The sequence below is a fragment of the Ciconia boyciana genome, chromosome 4 (assembly GCF_034638445.1).
Source record: "Ciconia boyciana chromosome 4, ASM3463844v1, whole genome shotgun sequence".
NCBI classification, from domain to species: domain Eukaryota; kingdom Metazoa; phylum Chordata; class Aves; order Ciconiiformes; family Ciconiidae; genus Ciconia; species Ciconia boyciana.
Window position 1 is genome coordinate 96,411,080 of NC_132937.1, and position 27,428 is coordinate 96,438,507.

The 27,428-nt window shown below is 38.5% G+C and overlaps 1 protein-coding gene across 2 annotated transcripts in view; it reads right to left on the bottom strand.

Moving 5' to 3' along the window:
* EDIL3 (EGF like repeats and discoidin domains 3) overlaps nucleotides 1-27,428 on the bottom strand; it is a 260,857-nt gene that overhangs the window by 61,986 nt on the left and 171,443 nt on the right. For both annotated transcript variants that reach the window (XM_072860707.1, XM_072860706.1), the window contains one exon: nucleotides 13,935-14,116. In XM_072860707.1, coding sequence (XP_072716808.1) covers nucleotides 13,935-14,116 — 182 coding nt within the window. The remainder of the gene's footprint in view (nucleotides 1-13,934; nucleotides 14,117-27,428) is intronic.

Here is a 27,428-nt window from a genome sequence, read left to right on the forward strand (position 1 = left end):
AAAGCTTAGCGAGAGCATAGGCACAGCAGTCAAGTTAATGGACAGTGCCGAGGGACAAGATACAATACCTCAGAGTCAGTGCTGTATGCACTGTTGAAGGCTGAATTGATGTACTGCTGGTCGCTCGGTGCCTTCTATATTATGTCATATAGCCAAAACCAAGTAAAAAGAGAATCACTTGAGGCATACTCCCTCGAGTGCGGTGTATGCCCAAGAGCTGGGGAATAAAACCGACTCTATCGGTTTAAAAAGTTCCCAGCAGTCCTTGAAATTTCTTTTAACCTTGTTCCATTCAACCACCACAATCATCCTGACTCCATGATTAGACCACTTTTATCATCACAGCAGGTTATCGAGTCATGGCCTCTTTCAACAGAAGGGGAAAAAGTAACCAGCGTGCCATGTTTCCTGCTCTCAGCAGTGATTCTGTAGGAGTAATTATCTGTTAAACAATTTTCACTGGTGTACTAATGTTTTTGACTGCAATGACTCACACAAATCTGTTTTAGGATGCTAAATCATTCAGACGTCTACACTGATGAAGATGTAGCCAATCAAGATTTTACTGGAACTTGAAAAAATCCATATCAGAAAGGAAATAAAACAAATGAAAAAGAGTATTCTCACAAGAGAAAGTGGCAATATGAACAAGGTAATTTTATGAGTTCCTGTAGATTGTACAGTGCATCATTTTCAAAGGCAATTCAGAACCAGTCCTGCAAATCTGCATGGTGTGTGTGCAGCTTCACTTTTAGGTGTGAGTAAATGTCGGACCATAACACAGGAGGGAACTGTTTCATGCTTGTTTTCCATAAACAGGCCAAAGGGCTCCACAAAACAAAGACCAAAAATAACTTCCCAGCATGCTTAACAAACCTCATAATTGTAGAAAAAAGACTAAATTCAGTCATACTATGTCAATGTAACAGAACAGCAGAGATTAGGGACAGCACCAGTGGAAGAAGTTCATATTCCTCTTCAATTTGTGATCAAATATTAGTATATTCAGTGTGCAGAAGCTACATACTTGACAAAAAAAGATTAAAAAAATCAGTTGCATATGTCTCATCTACATTATTACATGCAGGAGAGGAGAAGAGTGATGAGAAGATGTAGTGACTTTAGTAAGACACCATATGTGATGCTCCTGGCCAGAATACATAACCATATTCCCCTCATTTGTTATTGCACTATTAGCAATAACAAGCACTAACGTTTCATACAGAGCAGGTATACCTTAAGAGCAAGCTTCCAAGAGATGCTCAGATTAAAGCCTTCATGAAATGTTGGGTCTTTGAGACTGTAAATGTAGTTTTACATGAGCCTTTGTTCATAAATAGAAATGCAGTTTATGGGGAACTATGGTATTTCAGTTATGAGATACAATAGCATTGCTATAAATAATTCTCCATCTTTTCTAGCACGAAGTACATATATTTTTACTAATACTCACTATTACTCATACAAAAACAGGGTTGAATAAGGGATCAAGGTTATACTGGCATTCAAAGATTTATTACAGCAACCATTCCCTGCTGATTTCATCAGTTTTTGAAGGATTGAAATTTAAGTTTGTCTTTTTTTTTAAAGTCATAATTCTGATAAAGCTAAATAGAAAGTACCCACAGAAACGTTTTCTGATGAAAAACAGGGACATTCCAATGGAAGTGTTTGTAATAAACTCAGGAAAGGAGTAACCTGACATGATTCTCTCAATACTGGGAAATTTAGTGAGCCTGAAAGCTCCCTCCCATGGTCCTTTTCCACCTTCAAGCACTAGAAGCCCTGAACACGACTGAACATTGCTGTTTCACCCTGATGTCATGTCAAGAGCAAGGGGCTGCAGAGCAGGACCGGCATGTGATGAGGTGCAGGAAGGTTGGAGCAGGTCAGTTACTATTATCTTCCCTGTTGCAAAGCATTGCTGGCACCTGGAGCCAAGGTGCTCATATATCTTGCCTGTCTGTGGCTTTTTGTTACTCTCCTAATCAGCACTGTCAGCAGAGCTTCTCCAGATTTAGTTGAGGGCATTAATGCAGTCAGCATAGTAGCGGTGATATGTGTTTTAACTAGCATCCAGATTAGGTAACGCAGTGATTTATCCACGGTAGCACTCCAGCTGTTGCTGCCGTTCTGGAAGGGGGTTTATTACATGGGGAAAAGCCAACATGTTTTATTGTATAATTGTGATAGTCTAGAAGAACTAACACAGTCATTTGCTACAGGTCACTTTACAAATAATAATTCCTGATGTGATTGTCGGATTGTACCTTGCAGACAAACCAATTAAATACTCAGTTACTTCTGATCCGAAGCCCTTTTTGTTTTGCTTACATGGATGCAGATCCAGCAAAGTCTCTTCACAACTTTGCTATTAAATCCTCTGCAAACTCCTCCTCCTGATACTGTTGTTTCCAGAGTGCCTTGCCAGACTATCATATCTTATGGTAACAACAAACATCTCTCAGGTCTTCCCTATACTCACTTACAGCTTAGCCTCAGCCAACCATCTAAAAGCGACTCATCACCTTTGCTATCTTCAATTAGACTACTTATACGCTTCAAGTTAGGCATGCTGAATCAGAGACGCAAATTGGCCCACTAATTTAATTTGCCTTTCTGTGAAAAGATCAAAATATAGGTTAAACCCTACTTGTATGGAAAACATAAATACGGGGATTGTTTGGCCAATATAATGCTAATTGGGAGGAGCATGTTATGAATAGTACCAAAAAGCACTCACTTCATTTGGCTTTTGTTGAGAACTTTCACTTTATGCCTCAGAGAATTTACATAATTAGACAGACTAAAAACTTGCTTGGTCTGTTTCTTCTTATTATTAAGTCATTATTTTAGTCCCAAAAGTAGTTGCTATGAATGCCATTAACTGGATTATATGAATTATTCAAATACTGGCATGTTTAGACTGTCATCTCAAGAAGAGGCCCATAATCAATCTCGTTCAGAGGTTTGTAGCCCTGTAAAATTTCATCTCATTTACAAAGTATTGATTAAATGGGTATTAACTACCTGCAATTTCAGGTTAGCTAAGAAACACTAAGGTCATTTACTGCTATTATTAGTTCCTTCATATACGCTGAACTTGTGAATACTCTTCCTGTCTTTGGCATGCTAATGCCTCCCAGAAAGAACTTCCCCAAAATGTCTAGAACACTTCTTAAAGTACCAGTCAAAGAATGTGTAACTAAAAAAGTCAGAGAAAATATCTATATGTATTTCCACTTGTAAATAGCTTTGATCAATAGCTTGTAGAGGCTAGAAGGTAGGATGATAGACTCAGGTCACAGAAACAAACATGCACTTTTCTTTTAATCCTACATGAAAGGCCTCTTCTAGGGAAAATAAGTAAATTCAAAAGGTACAATATTAAAATCACCATGAAAATATACTCAGGGAAAATTCTTAATGTGCCTATGGCAAATATCAGAGGTACTTTCTATTGCATCCTTTCCTGCATCATTTTTAAGGCACTTTGGTAGATACACTCTAGTAAAAACTCTGATAACAAATATGACCTGCCCTGAAGCCCAACAAGGACAACTGGGAAGAATTCCCATTCTGACTTCAGTGGGCTTTGTCTAGGTCATATGTAACTTCCGAGACCAAGATATGTTAAGTAAAAAGGAAATGTGCTAGAAAATGACAAGTCTGTTGCCCAGATAAAGACATTATCTTCATTAGTTTTGAATATTAAAGCTGAACCTGGAATTAAACCCATCCATTGAAAGATGGGAGCTAAAGCAAAAACTTCCCTGGCACTGTGAGATCCCTGCTGGGGTTTTGTGATCATTACATATTCCCAGTTTATTTTAACACACTGGAAAACTAAAGCTGCTTAGTTCCTCCACCAGAATAAACCCAGTATGTGGTAACAGTGCTATCAAATGGTGCACAAACAACCTGTGCAGAGAGTACTTCTCACCCATAGTTCACTACCTTGTCTTTCTTTTTATGTAGCTTATCTACAGAAATTATATGATTACTACTGTAAAGGAAGGCGAAGAGTCTACCTGAAGAGTGGTTCCACAGGACACGATCGTCATGGGCTGTGCAATGGGCAGACTTCCTTTCCTGTGTAATCCTGGCTACATCAGCCTTGGGAGATGCTGCAAATCCCACTATTCAAACGAGGTCTGGATTTTTTGCAAGGAGTCCATGAAGAACAAGTGACACAGTAGATCTGTGCTTGCAGACTCCTCATGAGTAATCACTTCCCATGCCATCGCACTTTAGCTACCCTTCCTCAGCCAGTAAGGAAATGCTGTTTTCAGTTGCTAAATAACTCACAAAGCAGTATTTCAGTTTTCATAACACTGATCATAAAATACAGATCTTCACCCCCTTTCTTCCTTGGTCAAGACAATCCTAACCATTGTATGCCTGCTTAAAACTTTCTTTTCCCATGAGCCTGGCAGCCACAGCTGGGTTTCTGCTGCCTATCATGCTGCCCATACCATCCTTTTGCTCTTCGCATATATCCACAAATACCTTGTCTAGTTAGTGCAGAGTCTTTTTAGTTGTCTGTTTATAGAGGACTGAAAACATATTGAAGTTCCAGCTGTAACTAGGATTTCTGAGTGATCTAGTAATGCTGCTCATAATTAGGGCAACTGTTAGACTGTGTTCATGTCATGACAAAATTTGTGGGAGAAAGACAAATGGGAAAATAGGAGTACGTGAAAGCAATCCTTCCCACATATTGTCATCTTTGACAATAATCTGTTAGTTGCTAATGGACTGGTTGTGTAGGGAGAGAGGCCAAGGTTTTAGATGGACACAAGTGGAGTAAAGAGGTAGATTAGTAAGCACACAGGGGACAGATGGCCTTGTGACTACTGAAAAGACTATGCCACTCAAATGATTTCTCCACCCAGAGATGCTGTTACAGAAAATGAAAAATTGGCTCAAATGATTAATCCCTCCTGAATCTTAAGAAATTGGCTGAATATTGGTTGAATCACAACAAACACACTCATAATATAGATTTCATTATCTCTTGAAATTAGGAATCAATAGACAAAAAAGTTGATATATAAACTCAAAAAGTTACCGTTCAGTGAGACTTTCCAATCATTTACATTATCTCTGCATTTTTCCTCAAAATATTTTTTTCTTCTACAAAAGTTGGCAGGCAATAGATTAGATTAAAAATGTTAAATGTTGCTTGGTTTTGTGACAGACAAAGAAAAAACCCTAAAAATCTGAAAAGTCTCATTGAAAGACTCAAGACGTGAACGATGTCTCTTTATCTTAACCGCTCATGGAATAAGAAGGTTGTAAGACTGCAAGAGTAAAATTCACTCCTATTTTTCAGTCCACAGAATTGATGTTCCACTGAAATTAGAAGGTCTTTGAGATGACACGTGCCATCATTTCCAGGGGAGGTCCAGGAGTATAAGTTTACTTTAGCCCTTGTTTTCTGCTGTAGTATCGTGGTGCTGGTGACTTCCCATACTTCCAACAGCCTATATAAAACAGTAACTTTTCTCCACCAGCTGTAAAATCACAGAGAAACACAGTGGTGCAGCCAGGGACCGCGTGCTTGCTTCTCCACAGCTAGAGCTGTACCAAGGCTTTGCCTCTATTTTTACCCTGCAGATTGCTCTGCGCTTCTGTCACCCACCTACACACATACGAACTCAGCATATATGTACTGCTCTGGGGCCACCAACACAGAAGTAAGTGTATACACGTGCCTCTGTACCACATACAAAAAAATATTAATATATTGGCATGTAATTTTACTTTTTAATGAACTTTGCTTCCTGAACCTGAGGTGTAATGAAGTAACTTGAAACAGCTTTTTTCTAGAAGTCAAGCCTAGAAGAAGAGTAACTATAAGTGAGGATCTTTTGCTTTGCTGGTTTTGAAAGTGAGTGTTTGCAACATAAAATATGACTTGTTTGACTATCACACATCAGCATAGTATCATCTTACAGATTGAGATGCTGTCCTCCCCACAGGAGGACTATGATGCCCACACATCACTCCATTACAGCTGGCAAGCCACCACATAGGTGATGGGGCATCTCCACTTGCAGCTTATTACTGACGTGAGAAACCAGACGGACACACATTAGCTCATTTCAGTGTGTCACCACTTGCTGGCTGGATTACTTTTAATATCAGGATGGTAAATGTGAAAAAACATTAAGTCAAAATAGATGGTGTTACATATGCCTGAAACAATGCATTTAAAAGTACTGTTACTTCAGTTGTTCAGCCATATTACATGGAGTAATTAAGGAAAGCTGGCACACAGGCTGACAGAGCATGTTATGGATAGTATTCATAATAGCATCAAGTTTCAGTTGCCATGGGGATGCTAACTCTGAACTGACTGCTTTTGTGTATCCAAAACCTCAATCAAAAGTTGTTTGAATATGCCTGTGCGTGGGTGTTTGTGTGTATAAAGAATGAAACTAGGAGATATAAGATGATATCAAATAGACACCAAGATATGGGACACAAGGGAGTATCTGGATGATTACACTAAGAAATAGGCTCCCAATCTTTTTGTTTTCTTGTCTGTTGTGAGTACATAAATTATATTTTTAGTCTGTAAGCTAAATGTACAGATCTTGAGGGAGATCTGCAGCTAGCAGACATTGTATTGAGTTCACTGAAGTCAGTGAACTTATGGCAGACTTTGACTAGCTGAAGATCTCTTCTAATTCCTGCAGTTCAAAGGTCCTGCGTGGGATAGTTTTGAGAGAATTCAGCTGCACTTTTGTTATTAGCTTCTGTTCTCCCCTGCCAAGGGCTTCAAGGTACTTACTGCCATTCATCAATATCCCCCAAGGAAATCCGCCTATGATATTAAGTCAAATTTTGGAGTATTGACAAAAATGCAGAGCTTTAATAGTTTTTTCAGCATTTAATTTAGGAGATTAAGTCTTCCTATATATGGTTTTAGTCACCTTACATGATGATTCTCAGGTTGTATTTCATAAGGTTCACTTGGCCACATTATACTAAGCTGAGAGCTATATTAAGTAATATTAAATATTTAATCTATGATGACAGGTATTTTTGGAAGCTGATACAACAGTACTCATGAATGAGGAAATGAACTTTGACAAAATGGATGGTTTGACAGATGGTAGTTTGCTTAGAGCTCTTACTAACAGATGTTTGAATGAATGTTCTGCAAGACCTCTGTGTATTTTGGGTTTTATAATTTTATTAGCAAATAGCTATCACCTGGTGTATACTTGCTCTTTGGAAGTTCTTGATGTGGAAGGTGCTAATTTTTTTCCTTGCCTTTTTTGGAGAAAAAACCCTAACATTTTATTGATTCCTACTTGGGGATAAGAATGATGGAACTTAGAAAGTCTTTATTATAAGTACATTTTTGTGTGTGTCACAGTAGTTATGATTAGGTTTGTGAGATTCACAGACACTATGCCAGTATTAGGGACTGAAAGCTCCAAAAATGTAAAGCTGAGCGCGAGAGGTGGGATTGGAACCACAGGTGGTGTGGGAGACACCAATTAAGCACTCTGACTTCTGCTGTGGGAACAAGTTCTTACAAGAACTATATTTTTGTGGCTCTAACTGTACTTACTTGACCTTAAAATTCTAAATTACATAGGGTCTTGGGAAAAATTTTACCCTGAATCTGCTGGGGTAGATCCCTTTCCATCACAGGTCCCTTTTTTTATTAAGAGTCTCTACAGGAAGACTATTTACTCAGAGTTTCAACAAATATAATGAAGAAATTTTCCTAAAGCTGTGCAAAGTTATTAAAAAAGAAAAAAGTATTATTTAAAACAGATGCACTGAGAAGGTAAAAGTAAATAAACTGTCCTGGTTTTGGCTGGGATAGAGTTAATTTTCTTCCTAGTAGCTGGTATAGTGCTGTGTTTTGGATTTTAGTATGAGAATAATGTTGATAACACACTGATGGTGTAGTTGTTGCTGAGCGGTGCTTACACCAGTCAAGGACTTTTCAGCTCCCCATGCTCTGCCAGGTGCACAAGAAGCTGGGAGGGGGCACAGCCGGGACAGCTGACCCCAACTGGCCAAAGGGCTATTCCAGACCATATGGCGTCATGGGCAGTATAGAAACTGGGGGAGTTGGCCCGGGGCAGCGATCGCTGCTTGGGGATGGGCTGGGCATCGGTTGGTGGGTGGTGAGCGGTTGCATCACTTCGTTTTTTTGTTTTTCCCTGGGTTTTGTTCCTCTCTCTCTCTCTCATTATTATTATTATTATTATTATTATTATTATTATTATTATTATATTTTATTTCAATTATTAAACTGTTATCTGAACCCATGAGTTTTCTTACTTTTGCTCTTCTGATTCTCTCCCCCATTCCACCCAGAGAGGAGGGTAGGGTGAGCGAGCGGCTGGGTGGTGCTTAGCTGCCGGCTGGGGCTAAACCATGACAAAACCTGATGTATTTTATTTTGGACTAGAATACTAATACATTCAAATTAGCAATTTGAAGTTGGGCACTTTTTATGTCAAACTGCTGTATCTCAAAATATGGAGTTTCATCTGAACTTTAGCATATAGTTTCAGAAAATACATTTAGGGAAGAAATTAGAAAACTCCTAGAATTAGAATGCTCTTTTCATATATTCTAAATAAGACTTCTAGCTTTTCCATTCTGAAATCACATTTGACATTCAAAAATCAACCGCAAAAAATAATAAAAATATGAACTAAATATTTTGGATATTTTTGTATGCAATAAAAACTAGGGGGAAAAAGCCAACTACTCAGTCTGAACCAACTTTATTTCCCATTTTTTGATTCTGCAACCAAACTGAGCAGTCCAGCTGTTTTGTAAATGAATCTTTTTTTTTTTTTTCTATTTAATAACTTACATTCATATACAACAGTCTCCAGCAACAGTTCAGGTGTTCAATCATAGCTCCCACACAGTGGTATGATATACAGTAATTAGTTCATTCTTTTAATATTCTCCAGATGTAAGGTATGCCCAAATCTGCTCTTGGTGGCTGTGGATTAACACTGACCTTGTAAAAACAATTTCCATGTCCAAAAGACCACAAAGCACTTCAAAAAGAGCTGATAGTCTCTTGTACACCATTAAAATTATTGCATCATCAGGCACATTCTCCAGAGGGATCCTCTCCACAATCACACTGAGGGGACGAGCAGAAATTAAGGGATTTCTTTTTCTCAGATGTGATAGCTCAGTCACGGTGCAACAGCAGCAATTGCACAGGAACCAGCCAGCACTGATCTTTTCCACTCCTTGCTTAATCAACTGGCCACAGCCAGGACCAGGAAATCAAATTTATCCCATCCTTTCCTTAATCAAAACTTTCCCTGACCCCTCCTGACTCGAAACATCATCTTTGCCAACTGTACCAATCTTTGCTGTGTAATGCTTCCTACCAGACTTCACTGTACACCCAGATTTTTGCTGTCTAGCCTTAAATCTGACACCTTCTACCCTATACCTCTTCTATGCCTTTACTCGCCTTCTTACTTTGTTCTAAGACTGCCATGTATTTCTGAGGTTGATATTCGTAGGATTCCCTGGTATGCTGACGACCCAACCCAGCCCAGCCTGCCTTGTGATGCAGTGTCAGGAGCCACTGAAGCTCTGCTGTGAGCTCCTTCTCCACTCCAGGCTCCCTGACGTAGGCGGTATAGGTCTTACTGTTATTGGGCAAATTAACGTTTAGGAAGCTTCATCTATAGACTGGGAACCCATTGCACTGGTATTATTTGCAGAATAAAAAGACCATACCTACTCTAAAAGTCTAAAGAAGCAGGACTATTATCTTACAGGACAACATTCACGCACCTTGCTCTCTCATCCCTGAGCATGGTTCCTCAACATGCATCCTTCTTCCAAAGTTACTTATAGATTTTAACTGCATGACTTAGGATCTTGGTACTGTAGGCCAGTCCTTATATTGCTAGTTATACCAAATTATTCTATCTTGTCTTACAGTGTTCTTCACGACATTCCAGTTTATGCATTTTTGGCATATCTACCATGGCTGAAGTCCTTGTGTATTACAGGAATAATAACTTCAGTGATATAAAAAAGGATAATAGTTCATGGAAGGAAAGGGAAACCAGTCATGAGTAGGGGAAAAATGAGTTAAGAAATATTAGGTTTGGGTGGTGAAACTGGGAGAGACAAAGAGATGTGAAGTATAGGCATGGATCTCTAGGTTAGAAATCACTAGAGAGGAGTAACACTTAGAAGGTCCTGTTAGCAGGTTTGTGTTAGAGATTAGCAGTTATTGACTTTGGATATGGTAGAGAGAGAATAGAAACAACAATCCTGCCCATGGCCATCTCTATTCTGATCCATACTGCCTTGAGAAAATATAGGTATGAATAGAAAAGTATAGATATGTGCAAGAAAGGAGTAGAGATGAAGGGGAATCAGAATAAAAACAAACAGCATATTTTGCACTCATGAATGTAAAAGGACAAAAGGGAAAAGAGAAACCAGTGCTCTCCTAAAAAAGGAGTTTTGACAAAAAAGACTTGTTACCGGAACAGGCAAAGTGACCATTTTGGTTATATCTCAGGAACAATTAATGAAAAATAGAAGTGTGGGATTTTTTCTTATTGTATTTGGAAACATTAAAAGTTAGTGTCACTAAAAAAGCGTTAAACAGTATACACAGGTGTTATTTTATCACAGCCAACCTATGAGGAGAAACAGAGGTCAGAAGAACTTTAAAAGGGAGATATGACTTACTCTGACTTTAATTTGCTTTCAAAAACATGGTCACTGACCCTTTAAATCACAAGCCAATTACAAGCATTGTAGTGCCATTACTAATTACTTACTGAGAGTGTAAATTTAAAATGGCAATTTCAATTTTCAGTTCATTGGGAGAATGCAGGAAAATGAAATTGCATACTAATTAGTTCATGTGTGTCAGACACCTGAAAGATTAGAGAAAAAAACTCTGCACTCATTACAAGTGAGTTATAAGCAAAGCACTCAAACCTTTCATTTGCCAAGCTGCATATAAATAAATTAAATGACAAAGAAAATTGATAATGATGGAACAAGGCAAAAATAGCTACAGGCCTGTACATAATTATACTTTGGGGGACTTTGCCCATTATACACAGCTTCCTTTAGAATTTATCTAGCATCAGAAACTGTAAGAGGGTAACAGGCTACTGCTTTAGGTTCACTGCACTAAATGTTAATTTACATTTCTAAAAATGGAGCTTCTGGCTTCATAACATTCCACTTAATCTCTGCCAAACATTCACACTGTTTTTCAGGAGCCATCTTCTGGACCAGCTACTTGGAAACATGGAAAAGGTCCCATATGCAGACCTCTCACATTTCGATCTGGGAAGAAGCTGGTGATACAATAAAGTAAAAACTCAGAGTAAGCTGTTGTTAGAGGGAGCATTTCTCCCACGAGACAAGAAGGAAGGTAGCCAGAAACTTAGCACAAATCAGAGTGGGCTGACTTTTTGTAACCTTCCACAAATGTTTACGAAGTATCTCCCTGGCCATTACAGAAGCTGTACAAAAATAAGATACGGGATTTCTGCTTCTCCTCGTCTCTCAACAGAAACTGTTCACCCATATAAGGGTCAGGCAGTGTCTGTCTCTTACAGTGTATTTCACGCTTGAAGAACAAGACAGTGCTCTGTTGTAAAGAACTACTATGCAGCACATAAAGTGTGAGTTTGTGGAGGTCTGTATCCTTGCCAAATCAAAACAGGGTTTCTGCAGAAGACTAAAAAGCACTTTTTCTCTACAAGTATCATCTCCCTGACAAATTAGATTTTCTGCTCCCGGGTGTTTTTAGGAGAAAAGTCTTCAGAAAAGGAAAAAAAAAATCCTCTCAAGATTCAAACTTCTGTTTTTAAATTACAAAGAGTATTTTTAATTTTACTCTGATCTAAAAAAAAAATTAAATACTTGGCAAGTTTTGTGAAAAGTATAGCCAAAGTTTATTTTTAAAGAAAAATGAGAAGAAAAAGAAGGGAATGCTAGGTGCTTAGTACAAATTAATCATATAACTTAATTAGCTTCTAGAAACTACTTACATACTACGGCTGTCAAAATTACAGAATAAGCTGCATGGGACTGGCACTACCTAAATTAGGTCATTAACTCCAAAAAAAGAACAAATTGTTCAAACCTGATGCCACGGGCTGAGATTTGTAGACACATTTTCTCCATTGGTCCAGCCTTCCTTCCACGTAAGAGCAAAGGGAAGACTTCCCTGGGAGCAAAGTCCAAGACGGACATAATTCTGGTCTGGGTAGAAATCTGCCAGACAGCCACCTCCGTGGTGGGTGGTGGCTTTGCCATGGCTTTGCCCATGGAAGTAACAGACCATTAGACATCCCCTTCCAGTTCATCTCCTAGTAAAGACATGTCTAGGGAGCCAGTGCTAAATGATTCTGAATTTTTTCTCCAGCTCATTTAATAAAGCCCAGCTCTAAAGCAGCGCAAAAGCTACTGTAACACCGACTTTTTCACTATCCGTTAAAGTTACATTAGCTTTCTACTCCTGTGAAAATCTGCTCAAGTCCCTTAGCGTTATTCTTTCCAGTTGTTTCTCAATGTATCAATTTTACAGACTTCCTAACCCCTCTGGTCTTTACTGAAGAAAACTGAGTTAAGATACATTGAAGGGCCTTTGTGTTTTCACTCTGCAATGAATAACAAACAGTAACACTGGCTTCATTTTTCAGAACTGACAAAATCCAGCACCACCACACCAGTTTCAGAAAACTTCATCAAACCGGTTTGTGCCTGCTCTCCAAACAAGAAAAATGAACAGGTGATCCTGTACGCTTTTCCCCAACATATCAGGGAACCGCGCAGAAAAATCACAAGCGGTAGTACAAAAGTACAAGTACAAAAACTTGAATATGAACAAAAATTATGTCGTACACGAAGGTAACTTCAAGAAGACTGTGTCTGACACACCCAAGGGACATACGGACGGTTCAGCTAACTCCGTGCTGGTAGACAAGATGCAAGTACCACCTTCTGCTGCTCCTGTGGTGGGTTCACTGGGAGGGAAGCACCCTCTTCACGTATTGACTATACTTATTAGTGCAAAAGGTTTTCCCATGAGTAACTAACATCAGCTTTATTAACTAACGGCTGAAAATGCCAAAGCTTAGCCCAGTTCACATATCATGAAAAGAAAACACCATAAAAGTAAAGAGCTACAGCAATGACTAGATAATCACTATCTTCATTAGAAATACAGGCACAGGACTTCATATATTCAGTGCTTTATGACTTTTACTGAAGTCATTTGCTGGGCGCAGAGAAATCCAGTCTGCAAAGAGTGCATTGCCATTTGAATCATTCTAGTGTTAACATCCTTGAGTGGGAACAAAAAAAAAAGTGTATTTTCAGCCCCACGGATGTGGTTGAACTAACAGCTATTTCAACCTTAATTAAAACAATTCTTGTTACTTTTAGCATGATGCACACAATACTTAACCTGTGGGCCCAGAGCAGCTCAGAAGAGAGGACAAACTATTCCTGAAGGCCCTGGTACAGCCAAACCCACATTAAAGCACTCTACAATTATGCCCAAGGAAGGATGCATGTGTCAAAGTATCTCCACCAAGAGATATTGCTGCTAAATGCTGCTAAGGACCTACTGAGCAAATGTGATGTGTGGAAAGCAGCTTCCTTTTTGAAAAGGGTCTTTGTAAATTTGCTTCCATGGTTTAGAGCCCCAATGGAACATATGCATGCATTTTTGTAAATAAAAAGATTTGTGCATTTGTAAAGTCGAGATTATTACTGTTTTGCAACTAAATAGTCCCTTTTAGTCTAGGCTACATTTCTGACAGTGAATAAGAACCTAGCTGTTAGTTTACGGCTTGTCTTCATCAGTTTCTTAAGTGACTCTGGCAATTGAATCAAGGAGATTTTTTTTCCTCCTCAGCTCCATCTGTTACCTGAATCCATGGCCATCTGTCATTTTCTGCAGCAGTCCAAGCATTCACAAGACCCTTCTTATTAAGTCGTGCATAGTATGGATACCATTTCTGGAGTCCAAAAAGAGCTCGATGAGTGGATGACGCAGTAATTTGTTGGTTTGACACAATTCCTCCTTCTATCCCTAGTGGGCCAGAGCATCCTGCAAATGGAAACAAGAAAAGAAATGAATGCAACTGAAATGATCAATTCTTCTGAGTCCCAAGTGGCTGTAATTACAAATAGCACACAAATAGATCCAAAATGTCATGTCAAATACATTATTAGAAGAGATTTAAAGCACTTGAGTAGCATCTTCTTTCTGTAGAAGTGAAAAAAAGGTACAAAAATATTGTTTGTAAATAACTCTTCCCATTGCAAAATTAATGAAATAGATTAAGCCTTCAATTTCTTTTAGTTTGTTCTAGCTGAAGAATTGTGAGTTTGGGTTTTACAGATACAATGAATGAAAATGATCCTTAGATTCAAATACAGAAATAGTGGCTAAAAGCAGATTTAAAATTCTGTAATTACTGGAAAGTTCTACGTTGCTGCTCTTGCCATGGAGGTTAGCATTTAGCCAATACACTACATATTGTTATTGCAGTTATCTTTAGAAATATGAAACTAGACACATGATATTGTTCAGTTACATTAAAAATAGTTAAAGAACTTATACATCTAACCAGCAAACTGCAAACTATGGATTTAACTGTAATGTTCAAATGTTCATGATTTTGTGTGTGGTATTCATTATTAATTTATTCACCTGAAATACTTGTAGGCGTAATCTTTTTTAAAGTCAAGATATTTCTGCATTCATTGTTTTCTGAAGCCACTCCATTTGGGTACAGGAACAAGAGCATTCAGTTATTGTGAGCAATCCAAACAGAGAAAATTTTGAAAATTCATTATATACAAATGATTGGCAGTCTACCTACTATTAAATAGTCCCAACCACTTTCAAGTAAGTAAGATTTTTTTTTCTCAACTCAATTTTGATGCAGAGTACAGAAAGAAGCTAATTGCAGGAAATACTGTAGCAGCCGATCTTGCTCAGTTGCCCAAAAGATCTTTTGCTTTGTGGGTCAACTGCACTTCAGCAATTTTGAACACAACAGGATAGAGCAGATGTTTACTTTCACTTTAGGTTTTCTCAGAAGCCTGGCAGTGTTTCACCTTAAGCAGTACCCGAGAATGAACTCTGAAATGGCACTGCTATGAAATCCTTACACCATATGGGCAAAAAGTCACAAATAATTTAATTCCTCATTAATTTAAAGGTACAGAGAAGAAAAAGTGACCAGTGCAATTTGCTCCTCTTGGCAGAAGCTGAGGCAGGGAGACAGAGCTGGGAGTCACTGGCAATACAATCCCTGGGTATTGTGTGTCACTGATAATGGAGACGAATATAAACTAAATTGCAGTTTTAAGTTTATTATGGAGCAAGGGCCATGGACAAGCACATGCTTGCTCTCTGAAAAGATAAGCTAAAACCCCTGCAAAGGTGGGGTTCCAAATCTGTTACTTCTTAAATGCAAAAACTGGTTTACTTCCAGGATATGCTTAAATGAAATCCTGAAATTAATGACTGACTTGCACCATACAATGATTTAATCCACATTTTTAACAGTCCACGAAGCTCAGCTAGAATCTAAAGTCCTAGTTCTACTTTTCTGTGTCACGTATCACCCAACAATAAAGGCGGTGCATTCAGCACTTGACTAATAACTCTGTTCATGCTGCACAAAACATAACAAAATGCAGCTCTCTCCTGCTGCTGTGCCAGGTGTGTAGTAGTGCCAGAAGAAAACAAATGATTTGTCACCTGCACAGGCAGGCACTATATAGAATGTATTCAAACAAACCACATATATTGGAAAAGTGTAATTTTTCATTGTGTTATCAAGAGTTTCTTAAAAATTGAAAGACCCATTTGAATCTTAGCTCTGTTTCTGAAATCTTTTCATCTAATCAGATTTCCTTTGGTGTATGAACTGGCATATCTGCTTGCAAACCAGAGGTAAACTACTCTACTTTCTTAAGAAAACTGCATATTTTCAAAAGTTTCTTATATTTACTTATTAAAATGTCTTTGTTGTTTCATGATGGAAAAGAAAGTGCACACGTGTGTGTCTATACATCTGTGTAACTCACAAACACACACACACACATACATACAGGACTGATTCCACCTTACCATGAAATTAACGGCCCCTAACAGCTGGTATAGATGGATAAGTATTTAAAAATAGAGATGTGAGAAAACAGAAGAGAGGTTTCCAAGAGGAGCTTAAAAAGGAGGCATAGAGGCATGGCAGGTGTTTTAATATGGATAGGGAGCACACAGCTATAATCTTTATAAATATTCTCCTCTCATGGTGAGGAGCACAGGGATGAGGACACCTGCCAGCCCTGCTACCATTATTCAGTGACCTAATGGGAAAAATGTGTGCACAAGGACAGAGCTCCAGCATGTGTCAGAGCCAGTTTTGAGTGGGGTCCGGAATAAGGGTATTTGGCTTTAGCAGATAATTTTCAAATGAAGAATGTGTATTTGATGACAAGACCCTTGATCTCCTACAGACAACCTAGCTTTGGCAGACTTGGAAGAGATGTGGATGTTCATTGTTTTTGCTTATCATCCTTTGTTTAAGGTGTGGAACTTTGTGGAAAGTTTTGATTTGAAGGTGTGTTAGTTCTCATGCTCGAGATGCATTAAATGGTATTTGAAATATGTGTGAATTTCTTACAAGAGAAAGGTGGATTTTCCTTTCTAAATTGAAGGCAGTTAAATTACCAAGTACAGCACTTAATTCTACTTTGTCAGCTATGACCATCTATGGACAGAAGTGTTTACCTTCCTTAGTTTTAGAAGGATTATTCCTGAAATCCAAAGCAAATCTCTACCTTCAGGGAATAGGTACTTAATTGTACAAGCTTCTTATTTTAATTGCAGTTCCAGTCTTGGTTTGTCATGTTTGTCAGTTTTTCAATGTGAGTTAAACACAAAATTTACCACTCCTAAAAATTAAAACTACCACATTAGAGATACTTTCTACTTTGGTGTTCAGTTCAAGCATAACAACACGAGATGCGTAGGAAATATGAGACTGGATAATAATTTCTAAACAATATTAGCCTTACAAAGTAATATATATGTACACACCACTAAGATCTGTCTTTAGAGGACCATCTTTTTTCACTGGCCTGAAGGACATCAGATCATTCTTATGGTGGGAAGCTTGGCTTTAGCTTAATCCTGCTCAAGACCTGCTTGCAGGTCCAAACCACAGAACTTGCCATGCAATCATACTCTGACCATAGCTGATGAATTGAGCAATTTCCTAGGCACAGGTCTGGCAAATGGGCCTTGAGGAAGCTCACCCAAGGCTATCTCTTCCTGAGACATAAGATACCTCCACATGCATCATGAGGGGTTTTTTTGAGTAGTCTTACCTTGAACTTGGCCACATTGAATTTAACCTTCTGTTTCATAGCCAGGTCAATCTGTATTTCAAGATATTTTTAAAACTCTTCAGTCTATTTTAATTATGCTAAGAACATGTCTTAAATTATCAGAACATTTTGCTATCTTGCTTATTTATTGAACAGCCAGGATTTCAACAGAGGTTTTGCTAGGACGTTGTGAGTAAGCTCCTTCCACTGTTACAGCTGCCCATTTATGCACTCTTTTGTTCTTTATTTTTAATCGGACATTATTATATGAGAAAACTTTTCAGTTTACTTTATTTTATCAGTTGAAGGAAAATAGTTGAACACATTTTCAGATAGTCAAATACTGCACGGCAAATTGACTTTCCTTAGCCATATGCTCATTAATTTCTTCCAAATACTCCTATAGATTTGTGAGTCATGCTTTCTCCTTACAAAAGCTCTAATGGGGCTATTACCCTCTAAGTTTCCAAGAAATTTACTTTGCCTGAAAACTCTCAGCTGAATAACCTACCTCTGGTTCCATCAAACACATTGTATCAGTAAAGGACTAGCTTCTGCACAAGATACTCAATTTGAGACACAAACAATACTTTCCTTCAAGTTAAGATATCAATTATTTATTTTAGTGCTTAAGGGCTGTGATATGCCATTGTCTACTAACAATGAAGGACACAAACAAATGCAGCTTTTGGAGACTGTTTGTCTTTTAAATAATACTGAGATACATATTTTGCAGAACAAATACAAGCTATATTATATTTTGTTGTTATACATCTGCTTCTATTAAATCCACAGTTCATTTAACAAAAATCATGACAGCTTGGGAAACTGCAGTCTCCAAGGGAGTAATAATATCGCTACAGTGGCTCTGTACAATTCAGTCTGGTCAACGTCAGTCATTAAATAGAAAACCATTTTTATTAGTTAATGCCAACACACCGGGGTATGACAATCAGCTTGATGCAAGAAAGTAAGAAAAAATAAAATAGCAATTAAAAAGCTGCTTGACAGGTTCATGATACAGATTCACATGGAAGATTTTGTCATCTGGAGCTGTTATTTTAGTGTCATTAAATAGCAAAATACTAACTCAAGCAATATTGGTTTTAATCCTACAGTGACAATTGCTATGCACTAAATAAAACCCTATTGACGCTTCTCTTCTTCTCATCAAACACAAACTGATGCCCACAATGCCCCACTGTCCATGAAGATGACAGAATGTAAAGGTGTACCAATAAGCTACATGACTGTGAATGGATCCAGTGAAGGATGGAAAAAGTTGGCAACACAGGGAAAGTGAAGGATTCATTTATATCTTTTCAGTTCTCCTAAGAATCCTCACCAACTCACGTGAAGTTATAAAACTGCCTTGAAGGCTTCTTTTACAATCTCAAACTTAACTAGATCTGAAACGTTACATACCATTTTGCACCACAAAGCCAATGATCATTAGTCCAGATTTCACTTATAGACCAAGGGTATGGGGATCAAATAGCTCCCCAGACAAAAGATGAGTTCTGTGTTTCCACACTTATCTCTTACAACAATAAATCCCTCCAGCTGAAGAAAAATATTTATGCAAAAGGAAACAGAAGAAGATGACAGTTATCTTACTGTGTTTTACACTGATATCTCTTCAGAAGTAAATTAGAATCAGGAAGTATGTCACTGATTCCCCCTCTTAATAGGGGAAGGGCAAATCATTTTAAGATAAAGAATTACTACAGTAGGAGCTAATAAGCAGATAGCACTGGGTAAACATGTTACTTGAGTATATTTAATTTGGACTTCTACATTTATGCCAGTCCACAAATTAAGTAAAACCTCCAAATGGTTTAAAAATTGCTTGAAAATGTGAGGATTATGCCTCTGCAAACAGAAGAAAAAGATTTCTTGTTACTGGTGATGAAACGTGCCTGATTTTGCAGCATGAATATATAGCTTTCATTTCCTCTGTTGGTTTGTCTCTAGCTAACGTCATCAAAACAAACAGATGCAAAATTGAAGGCATGCAGAAAACAAATCTGCTTTAGACATCTGCAATCCTGTCTTTCTCCAAGCACCTCATTTTCTGGAATGAGATTACACTGGCTGTGCTTAGTATAGCACGGTAATTGTGCTGAACACAAACCCTGACAATGGGATTACAGATGACCTCTGATATTGCAGTAATTAATGCTGGTACATGCATAAGCTCCCCACCATGCAATCTAGGCTTCAGCCTCCTATTTATTCTTCTTGTTCCTCCTGCCACCACACATCCTTGCCCAGTTTGTTCTGTCAAGAATAGCTCTCTTCAGGTAACAGTGAATTTATTTTTATAGGAGCTGGTTAGGTGGATATGGACAATCATTTAGCAGTCTGCTAATAATCCATATGCAATGTATCGATGCATACCCATATGCAATGCAGCGATGTTCCTGTAGGGCTTGTTTTTTCACAACCATGACAGGTTAATGATAAAATCCTTTCTTCTTTATAAATACTATGTAAAGTGCTTTTGCAGAGAGATGGCTGGGAGACACAACTTCCCTTCCCACTAGAGGTGTCAGTGGACCTTGTCATGGTTTCAGTGACAAGATGGTCCCCAATCGCCAACTTCACCATTGCACAATGGCATTACAGATGACCTGTGATACTGCAGTAATTAATGCTGATACATGCATAAGCTCCCCACCATGCAACCTAGGCTTCAGCCTCCTATTTCTTCTTCTTGTTCCTTCACACAGAGTCTTCGGCTCTCTGACCATAAGCATTTTCCCACACTGGCCTGCAGTCCCCAGGGTGAGAGTGATATTCCTCTGATCGTCATCCAGAGGGATTTTCTACACTGAGCAAGTCTGCAAAAACTTACTTCCAGCACAGCACAGGAGCATGTGGAGATGACAGCTCAGACACTGAAAGCAGATTAGGTCTTTTTTATACAGTGCTGTGTCTGAAATGGAGGGTTGTTATTCAGGACTAATTTGCTTAGTCCTAGTTTGACAATTTCTCTATTCTGCTCTTTCAGTAGAATGCACAGGATAGTAAATTCCCCACAAAAAGCACAGGGATTAACATCTGGGGAACTGCAACGTACAGCACAGTTGAAGAGGGGACCGATCCAACAGGAATAAAATTAAAGGAAGATACAACTTCTGATTTAGGAACTCCCTAAACTGAAGACTGCTGGAAGCTGGGAAAACAGAATGGGAGAACCATCACATAGTGCTTGTCCCTTTTCTTACACTCATTCATTAAAGCATTCACTTCAGATCACTGTCCAAGGCAGGACTATTGGACTGTCATCAGACCAAGCATGGTTATTCTCATACTCAAAAAGAAGGATACTTCTAAAATCTCATATCTGCAAAGCTGTAATCAGAAAAATCACTTTTTTAGTATTGCTCCATGAAGTAACTCTTGCTGCCTTGTTTGTGCTGAACTCCATCACATTAATGTTATTGACAGCATCCCTAGGCGTGTTCAAAATGCTTTTAATGGAACTGGCCTGGGAAGAGGACTTTCAGAATGAAGACACACTGTGGATCCCTATCAGAGAAAACCAAGGCTTCAAATGATCTGGAAAAGTCTCTATCCCAAGACATGTCAACTACATTACAGCCATGCCATTCCTGACAAATGTCTGCTGAATGCCTTTTTTCAAAAGCTCCAGTAGTGAACATCAACAATCCCATTTGGTGTTTGACTGAAGTCCAACTTCAATCTTTCTTATTCCATTTATTATTTCTTGTCCTGATTCTATGAACATGGACAACAATGTCCTCCTCTTAAAATAGCCTTTAGTGTATCTGTCTCCTCTCCTATTTTCTTTTCCACCTGGGGATGCCAAATAATGACAATTTACACCAAGCACACAGCGTAGCACAAAGTGTGGAGGAGTACAGCTGTTCTTGCCACATGGGTTATTGGACTACCTGGAGCCACAACCCAAAATCCAGGGGAGAGTTTAGAACCCAGAAAAAAGGTCAGCTGAACCTTGACCGTGAGGCACCATACGGCCAATTTACAGCCACAGCAGAAAACTACTATCACTCCATGGTGATTTCAGAAAGGACACGCACCGTTGTCTACCCACCAAATACAAAATGCTTCCTCTGAGTTTATACCATTATTCAAGTTACAGCATTCAACAATTCACTGATACACGTTACCTTTATTTTATCCTGTTTTCAAGCAGTGATTATGACTTAAAATATATAAATTAAATTATATTGCAGTAAAGAGTTAGAGTTTAGTTTCCCAAACTCCTCTGCTGAGCTCTCATATAGAAATATATTAATCTTTATGTGAAAAATTATTTTTACATTTCAAGTTGGCACTGTGAAAAATAACATTTCTACCATGTTTGAGTAGTGACATTAACCAGTTTTACATAACTCATAGCCACTTAAATGCTACTAAGATTAATCTGAATAAAACAGAAATGGTAAAGTAACACTAAAAAAACTTTTCACAATAATTAAACTACATTCTTATTATAGAAGTTAAATTCGTAGGAGCTTTCAAGTCATACTACAAAATAATTGACGTGGTCATACTTACATGCTTAAGGAATCGCAGACACAGAAACCATAGTCCATAACTGCTGCATAACAGTAACTGATTATTATTATTATCTTAGGTTGCAATGACATGAAAGGATATGTGATTCCAAGTTTTGTTTACCAATCCCAAAATTTTTTGTTGGATCTGGGTTTGGGCAGCTGTGGGTGGAGGAGATTTGTGCAGCTGTGGATCTATTAATTACCTCCTTTACTTCTAGCCATTGTAAATGGTTGTGGCACACAGTACAGCCAATTAACAGTTTAAGCATAACTTAGGCATATAAAAATGAAATTAGGAACCCAACTGGATGTAAAAATAATCCTTTTTATTTGCTGCTGCTGAACCCTGTCCGATCCATGCACTTCTCCCTTCCTCGGGTATTGATAGAAATATTTCTTCAAAGAATACAAGAAAACTCAGCAGCTTTTCAGCTATGTTAGGTCATGTGCTAATGAGACACAGTATTCTGAAGAAGTTCAGCCTCATTTCAAGATAGCTACAGACAACTTCTTTCAGAGTTCCTTGGTTTTCTATTTACATTCATTTGGGATTTTTTTGTCTATGGAGCATGCAACACAGACAAAAACCTTACCTACGTGGCAAATGCATTATATTGTAGCATATCCTTTCTTCTCCCCAAGTTCATTCCAAAGGACATGTTTTTTTTCTGCTGCAGAGCAACATTTGTACTAGAAAAACTAGTAATTTTTAAATAGAGTGGATGAATATATCTTAAACTGGTAATATTACAATTTCCAGGAATTGCCAGCACTCCCAGGAAAAAAAGTGCAAGCTAAAGAATATTCACAGCAGTGCTGCAAAATGGGATTCACCACTTGGGAAGCTCATATTCCGCCTCTCAACTGCAGTGACTCGCTGACACAAGTGCACGCTCACAGTCGAGCTGGCTGGTGGGGATGCTGATTTCAGAGGTGCTAAGTGAACAGGAAATCTCACTGATTTCCTTTATAACTTTTGTTAAATCCTATCAGGAGAGGTGTAATACCTGGATTCTGACGAGCTCACTGTTTTGAAGCTCTGCCTGATTCTCTGAACTAGTTACAGGAATCAGATGCTGATACTACGTTTTTTTTTAAAGTGCTAACCAACTCCTGCTAATTTGAAGGCAGCTCATGACTTATGTATCTATGTGCTTAATGACTGCTTCCTCTCAAAATCTGCCTGTTCCAAAAAGCAGCTTTGAAAAAAAACCAAACCCAAACGTTCTCCTGAAAGTAAAACTGTAAAGACAAGATATAGTTACACTGAAAGACAATCTGCATTTTTCTAGCAGGTCTACAATGGAAATCACTGGGATTACAACATCAATGCAATTAGCATTCCTGCAAGCCAGCCTGACAATGAGAATGTTCATTTGCCAGAAGAGTATGTGCTTTTCAAGTGGCAAATCTCATTTTGCTGCCTAGAGACATTCTTTCTGCCTTTGTGGTTGTTTTTTTTTTCCCCATCAGAACGGCAACTGTTCCTAGAAATGACAATATTACTCGTTACAAGATGTATTCATTGAAATTGTTTAAAAACCACTAGCGGCAGTAATATGAATTCTACATTACAATGGAATACATGTTCTTCAGAAAGAAGTAAAAAGATGGCAATATCCTACAATATACTGCTGAACTGATATGCTAAATATGAGCTATATCCACAGTACTGAACACAAAGTGCATGGAAATGACTGTTATTTAAATCTGACTACCCAGAAACAACAGTTCCTATGGCCTCTAAGCTGTTTCCATCTTCTTCTATAACACGTCTAACTTTTTAATAACTGGAAATTCAGATATTGGCATTTAGATCTTGTTCCTGGAAGCCATCTGATGTAAGTATAACCTTTTATTCATGTAAAGCAGCTTTAAAGATCAGGGCTTGAAGCCCTGTTAAAAATACAGAATTAATTTAAAGGTCGTGGACTTTTATTAGGATGGGAAAAAAGTGAGAATGAAGATTCCAAAAGCTATCTTTGTATATGTGCGGTAAAGTAAGTCTTTCATTACTACAGCAGTGTAGTAAAATGAAACATAATATTTGTGACGCCATGGTGTATTTTAAACATAAATCAAATCTGTATATATACTTTTTTTTTCTTATTCCCTTATTTTTCCTTATCAACATCTCTTTTCACCATAAAGACAACATTATTCCAACATGTTTATATTTAAAAATAGCTAACCAAACAAAGCAAACATAACGGATACAATTCATGTGATCCAGCTTCAGCCATCTAAAAGTTACATATGTACCCTGAACTAGCTGCTTAGGCTCCTTCTGTCATCTGTGGGAAGAAACAAGCAACTCCAAACCACGATTTCCATTATGACATTATCTACTAAGAAAGTGTTTAAGACATGTAATTGTCTTTTCTGTTTCTACTGACCAAGGAACAAGCCTAGAGCTCCACCTTCAACTTAGTGCCTAGGTTTAAGAGGCTAAAATTAAGTGAAATGAATCAGATGAGTTTTAAAAACACTGCAGAGACATTACTTTAAAAATATATGATGATATGCTTTTCTGCAAAGCTAGATTTAGTAGGCAGTAGATTTAGTAGGCAGTTAACATACTTGGGCTTTACAGAAAAAAGTCTTTTAAAAACAGATGTGAAGGAATAGGTGAGCATAACAGCACATAAACAACTTTCCAGACTTTGATTTTTCTATTGAAAAAGATGATCACGAGAAGGTTGATGTGACCTTGGAATTGGAATTACCAAGTGATTCAAGCTGAAATACCCACATCAAACCTCAGAAAGCTATTTGCATTAAAAATACCAAGTGACTCCTCATTCTGTCTGTATTATGTCTAATGTCACTGGTGGTGCATCCCAGGGGTCAATAATGGGGCCAACACTGTTCAACCTCTCCATTAATGACCCAGACACCAGGACAGGGTACACCATCACCAACTTGGCAGATGATACAAAACTGGGAGGAGTGGCTGATACACCAGATGGGTGTGCGGCCATCCAGAGGGACCTCAACAGGCTGCAGAAATGGGCTGAACAGGAACCTCATGAAGTTCAGCAAAGGGAAGTGCAAAGTCCTGCCTCTGCCCCTGGGGAGGAACAGCCCCATGCACCAGTACACGCTGGCAAGCCGACCAGCTGGAAAGCAGCTTGGCAGAGAAGGACCTGGGGGTCCTGGTGGACAAGCTGACCGTGGGACAGCAAAGCACCCTCATGGCAAAGAAGGCCAACAGCCTCCTGGGCTGTATTAGGCAGAGCATTGCCAGCAGGTTGAGGCAGGTGATCCTTCCTCTCTACTCAGCACTGGGGAGACACATCTGGAATGCTGCATCCAGTGCTGGGCTTCCCACTATTAAAAAGACATGGACTTACTGGAGTGAGTCCAGCGCAGGGCTATGATGACTAAGGGACTGGAGCATCTGACCTACAAGGAGATGCTGAGAGAGCTGGGACTGCTCAGCCTGCAGAAGAGAAGGCTCAGGGGGATCTTGTCAGTGTGTATTAATGTCTGATGAGAGGGAATGAAGACAAAGGAGCCAGACTCTCTTCAGTGGTGCCCACTGACAGGACAAGAGGCAATGGGAACAAATTAAAACATGGGAAATTCCATCTGAATGCAAGAAAAAATTTTTGGATTGTGTTTTTTTTCTTTTACTGTGAGAACGGTTAAAGACTGGAACAGGTTGTCCAGTGAGGTTGTGGAGCCCCATCTATGGAGATACTAAAGACCTGAGTGGACATAGTCCAGGGCAACTGGCTCTAGATGGCCCTGCTTGACTAGATGAGCTCCACAGGACCCTGCCAACCTCAACCTTTCTGTGACTCTCTGATTTCGAATAGTTGTAACTCCAGGTTCTTTTCAGATCAATGCTCACAGACTGGTAAATCCTGGTGGCAAACCAACACAGAAGAGCCCTTCCTGAGCAGGAATAATCTGACATTTTTCTGTTGACTTTAGAGTGTTATTGATTTACGATATGTGAGGTTTTGTCCCTGAAGTACTTCACTTTATCCAGTATTATACAGTGCTACATGAAATAATATTAATATTAATATTAATATTAATAATTTGTTCATTGATTTAGCACTTTTTTCTTCTTGGAAGCCATTCTTAGGCAGAACACTATAAGAATGTATCTGGAGTCCACATTTTTCTGATAAAAATAAGTATGAATATATTTCAGTCCCAGTCAGTCAGTCTGTTAGAATGATACCTGACACACAAAAGTTCTGTCTGTTTTCCTATACCAAATTAAATTTTTGCTGTTAGCTGCATGGATAATCAGTGTATTTTAAAAAATAGAAGAATTTCTAATTGTAGGAATTACATCTCAATTTCCAGGAGAAGGTAGAAGCCTAAGGAGATTTTTTCATTTTCCAGAAGATGCTGTCTTTGCTTATGTATGCAGACCATATGTGTAAATGCACACTATGACAGACTGAAGAAGAGCTAAAATCTTAAGTTACTGGAAGCACTCTAGCTTTTTACATTCAGTTTGCTTCAGTCATACTTGCACAGAGCAAACATATTTTGTGGAGGTATTGTGAAGGACAGTCACATATCCCAGCTCATTATCTGATTAATTGTCTCATGGTTTGGCTTCAGTAGTCCAAGAGCACTGATTACAGTGTACAGTGTACAGCTGGAGATTACACAGACACAGTAGGTATATTCCTACGTACCCATTTTTTGAATGTATTGGCCTCCTTTTTTTTTTCAAGCACATTCTTACTGCCATCTCATCTGCTCTCAAGTTAATGACAGGTTGTTTTTCCCCCACTAGCAGCTATTACTTCTTATGTCGTCTCTCAAAACATCACTTTTAAATGCAAGCAAAGCCTAAGCCCTCTACAGTCCCTCCCACACAAAGGCAGATTTTCACTTGGAATGAATCCTAACTTGTGCAAGAGCTGTGTAATGGAACACTGAGTTTTTAAATTTTCAAACTCTGCAGATCTCTAATATGAATATTAAAATCACTTTTGCCCAAAAGGGGTGGTATACTACCGCATACACATTAGCTATAAAAGTGGTTTTGCTAATCAGACCTTTACCCATACCTAAAAATCTCTAGCTCAAGTTGAAGCAGTGCTTTGGACTTGAGCTATTCAATCTCTCATCATATGGATGGGAGTTTGAAGATTGCTGGTGAGCATAACACAGGGGGGATACTGCTGCAGACCACAAGCTCAAGTTTGCACATTTTAGCTATTGGCTGTTTCAATCATTCTGCAGCTAATCAAATTGTTTGCCTACTCCATGTAGCTCAAGTGTTTTTTCCACAATCCAGTGTTCTGATCTGAGTGATACTGAGTAACTTGGTTGTAGCAACTCATGTTAATTGTTGTTCTGAAGACTAATCCTACAGGCAAGACCAAATCAATGTTTTCGTTCCTATTGAAGGAATTTAATCAGCACTTCCACTGAGACAAGGTACCAGACTGTGTGTTTCTCTTTCTAGTCTATCACAATGCAAAATGAAAC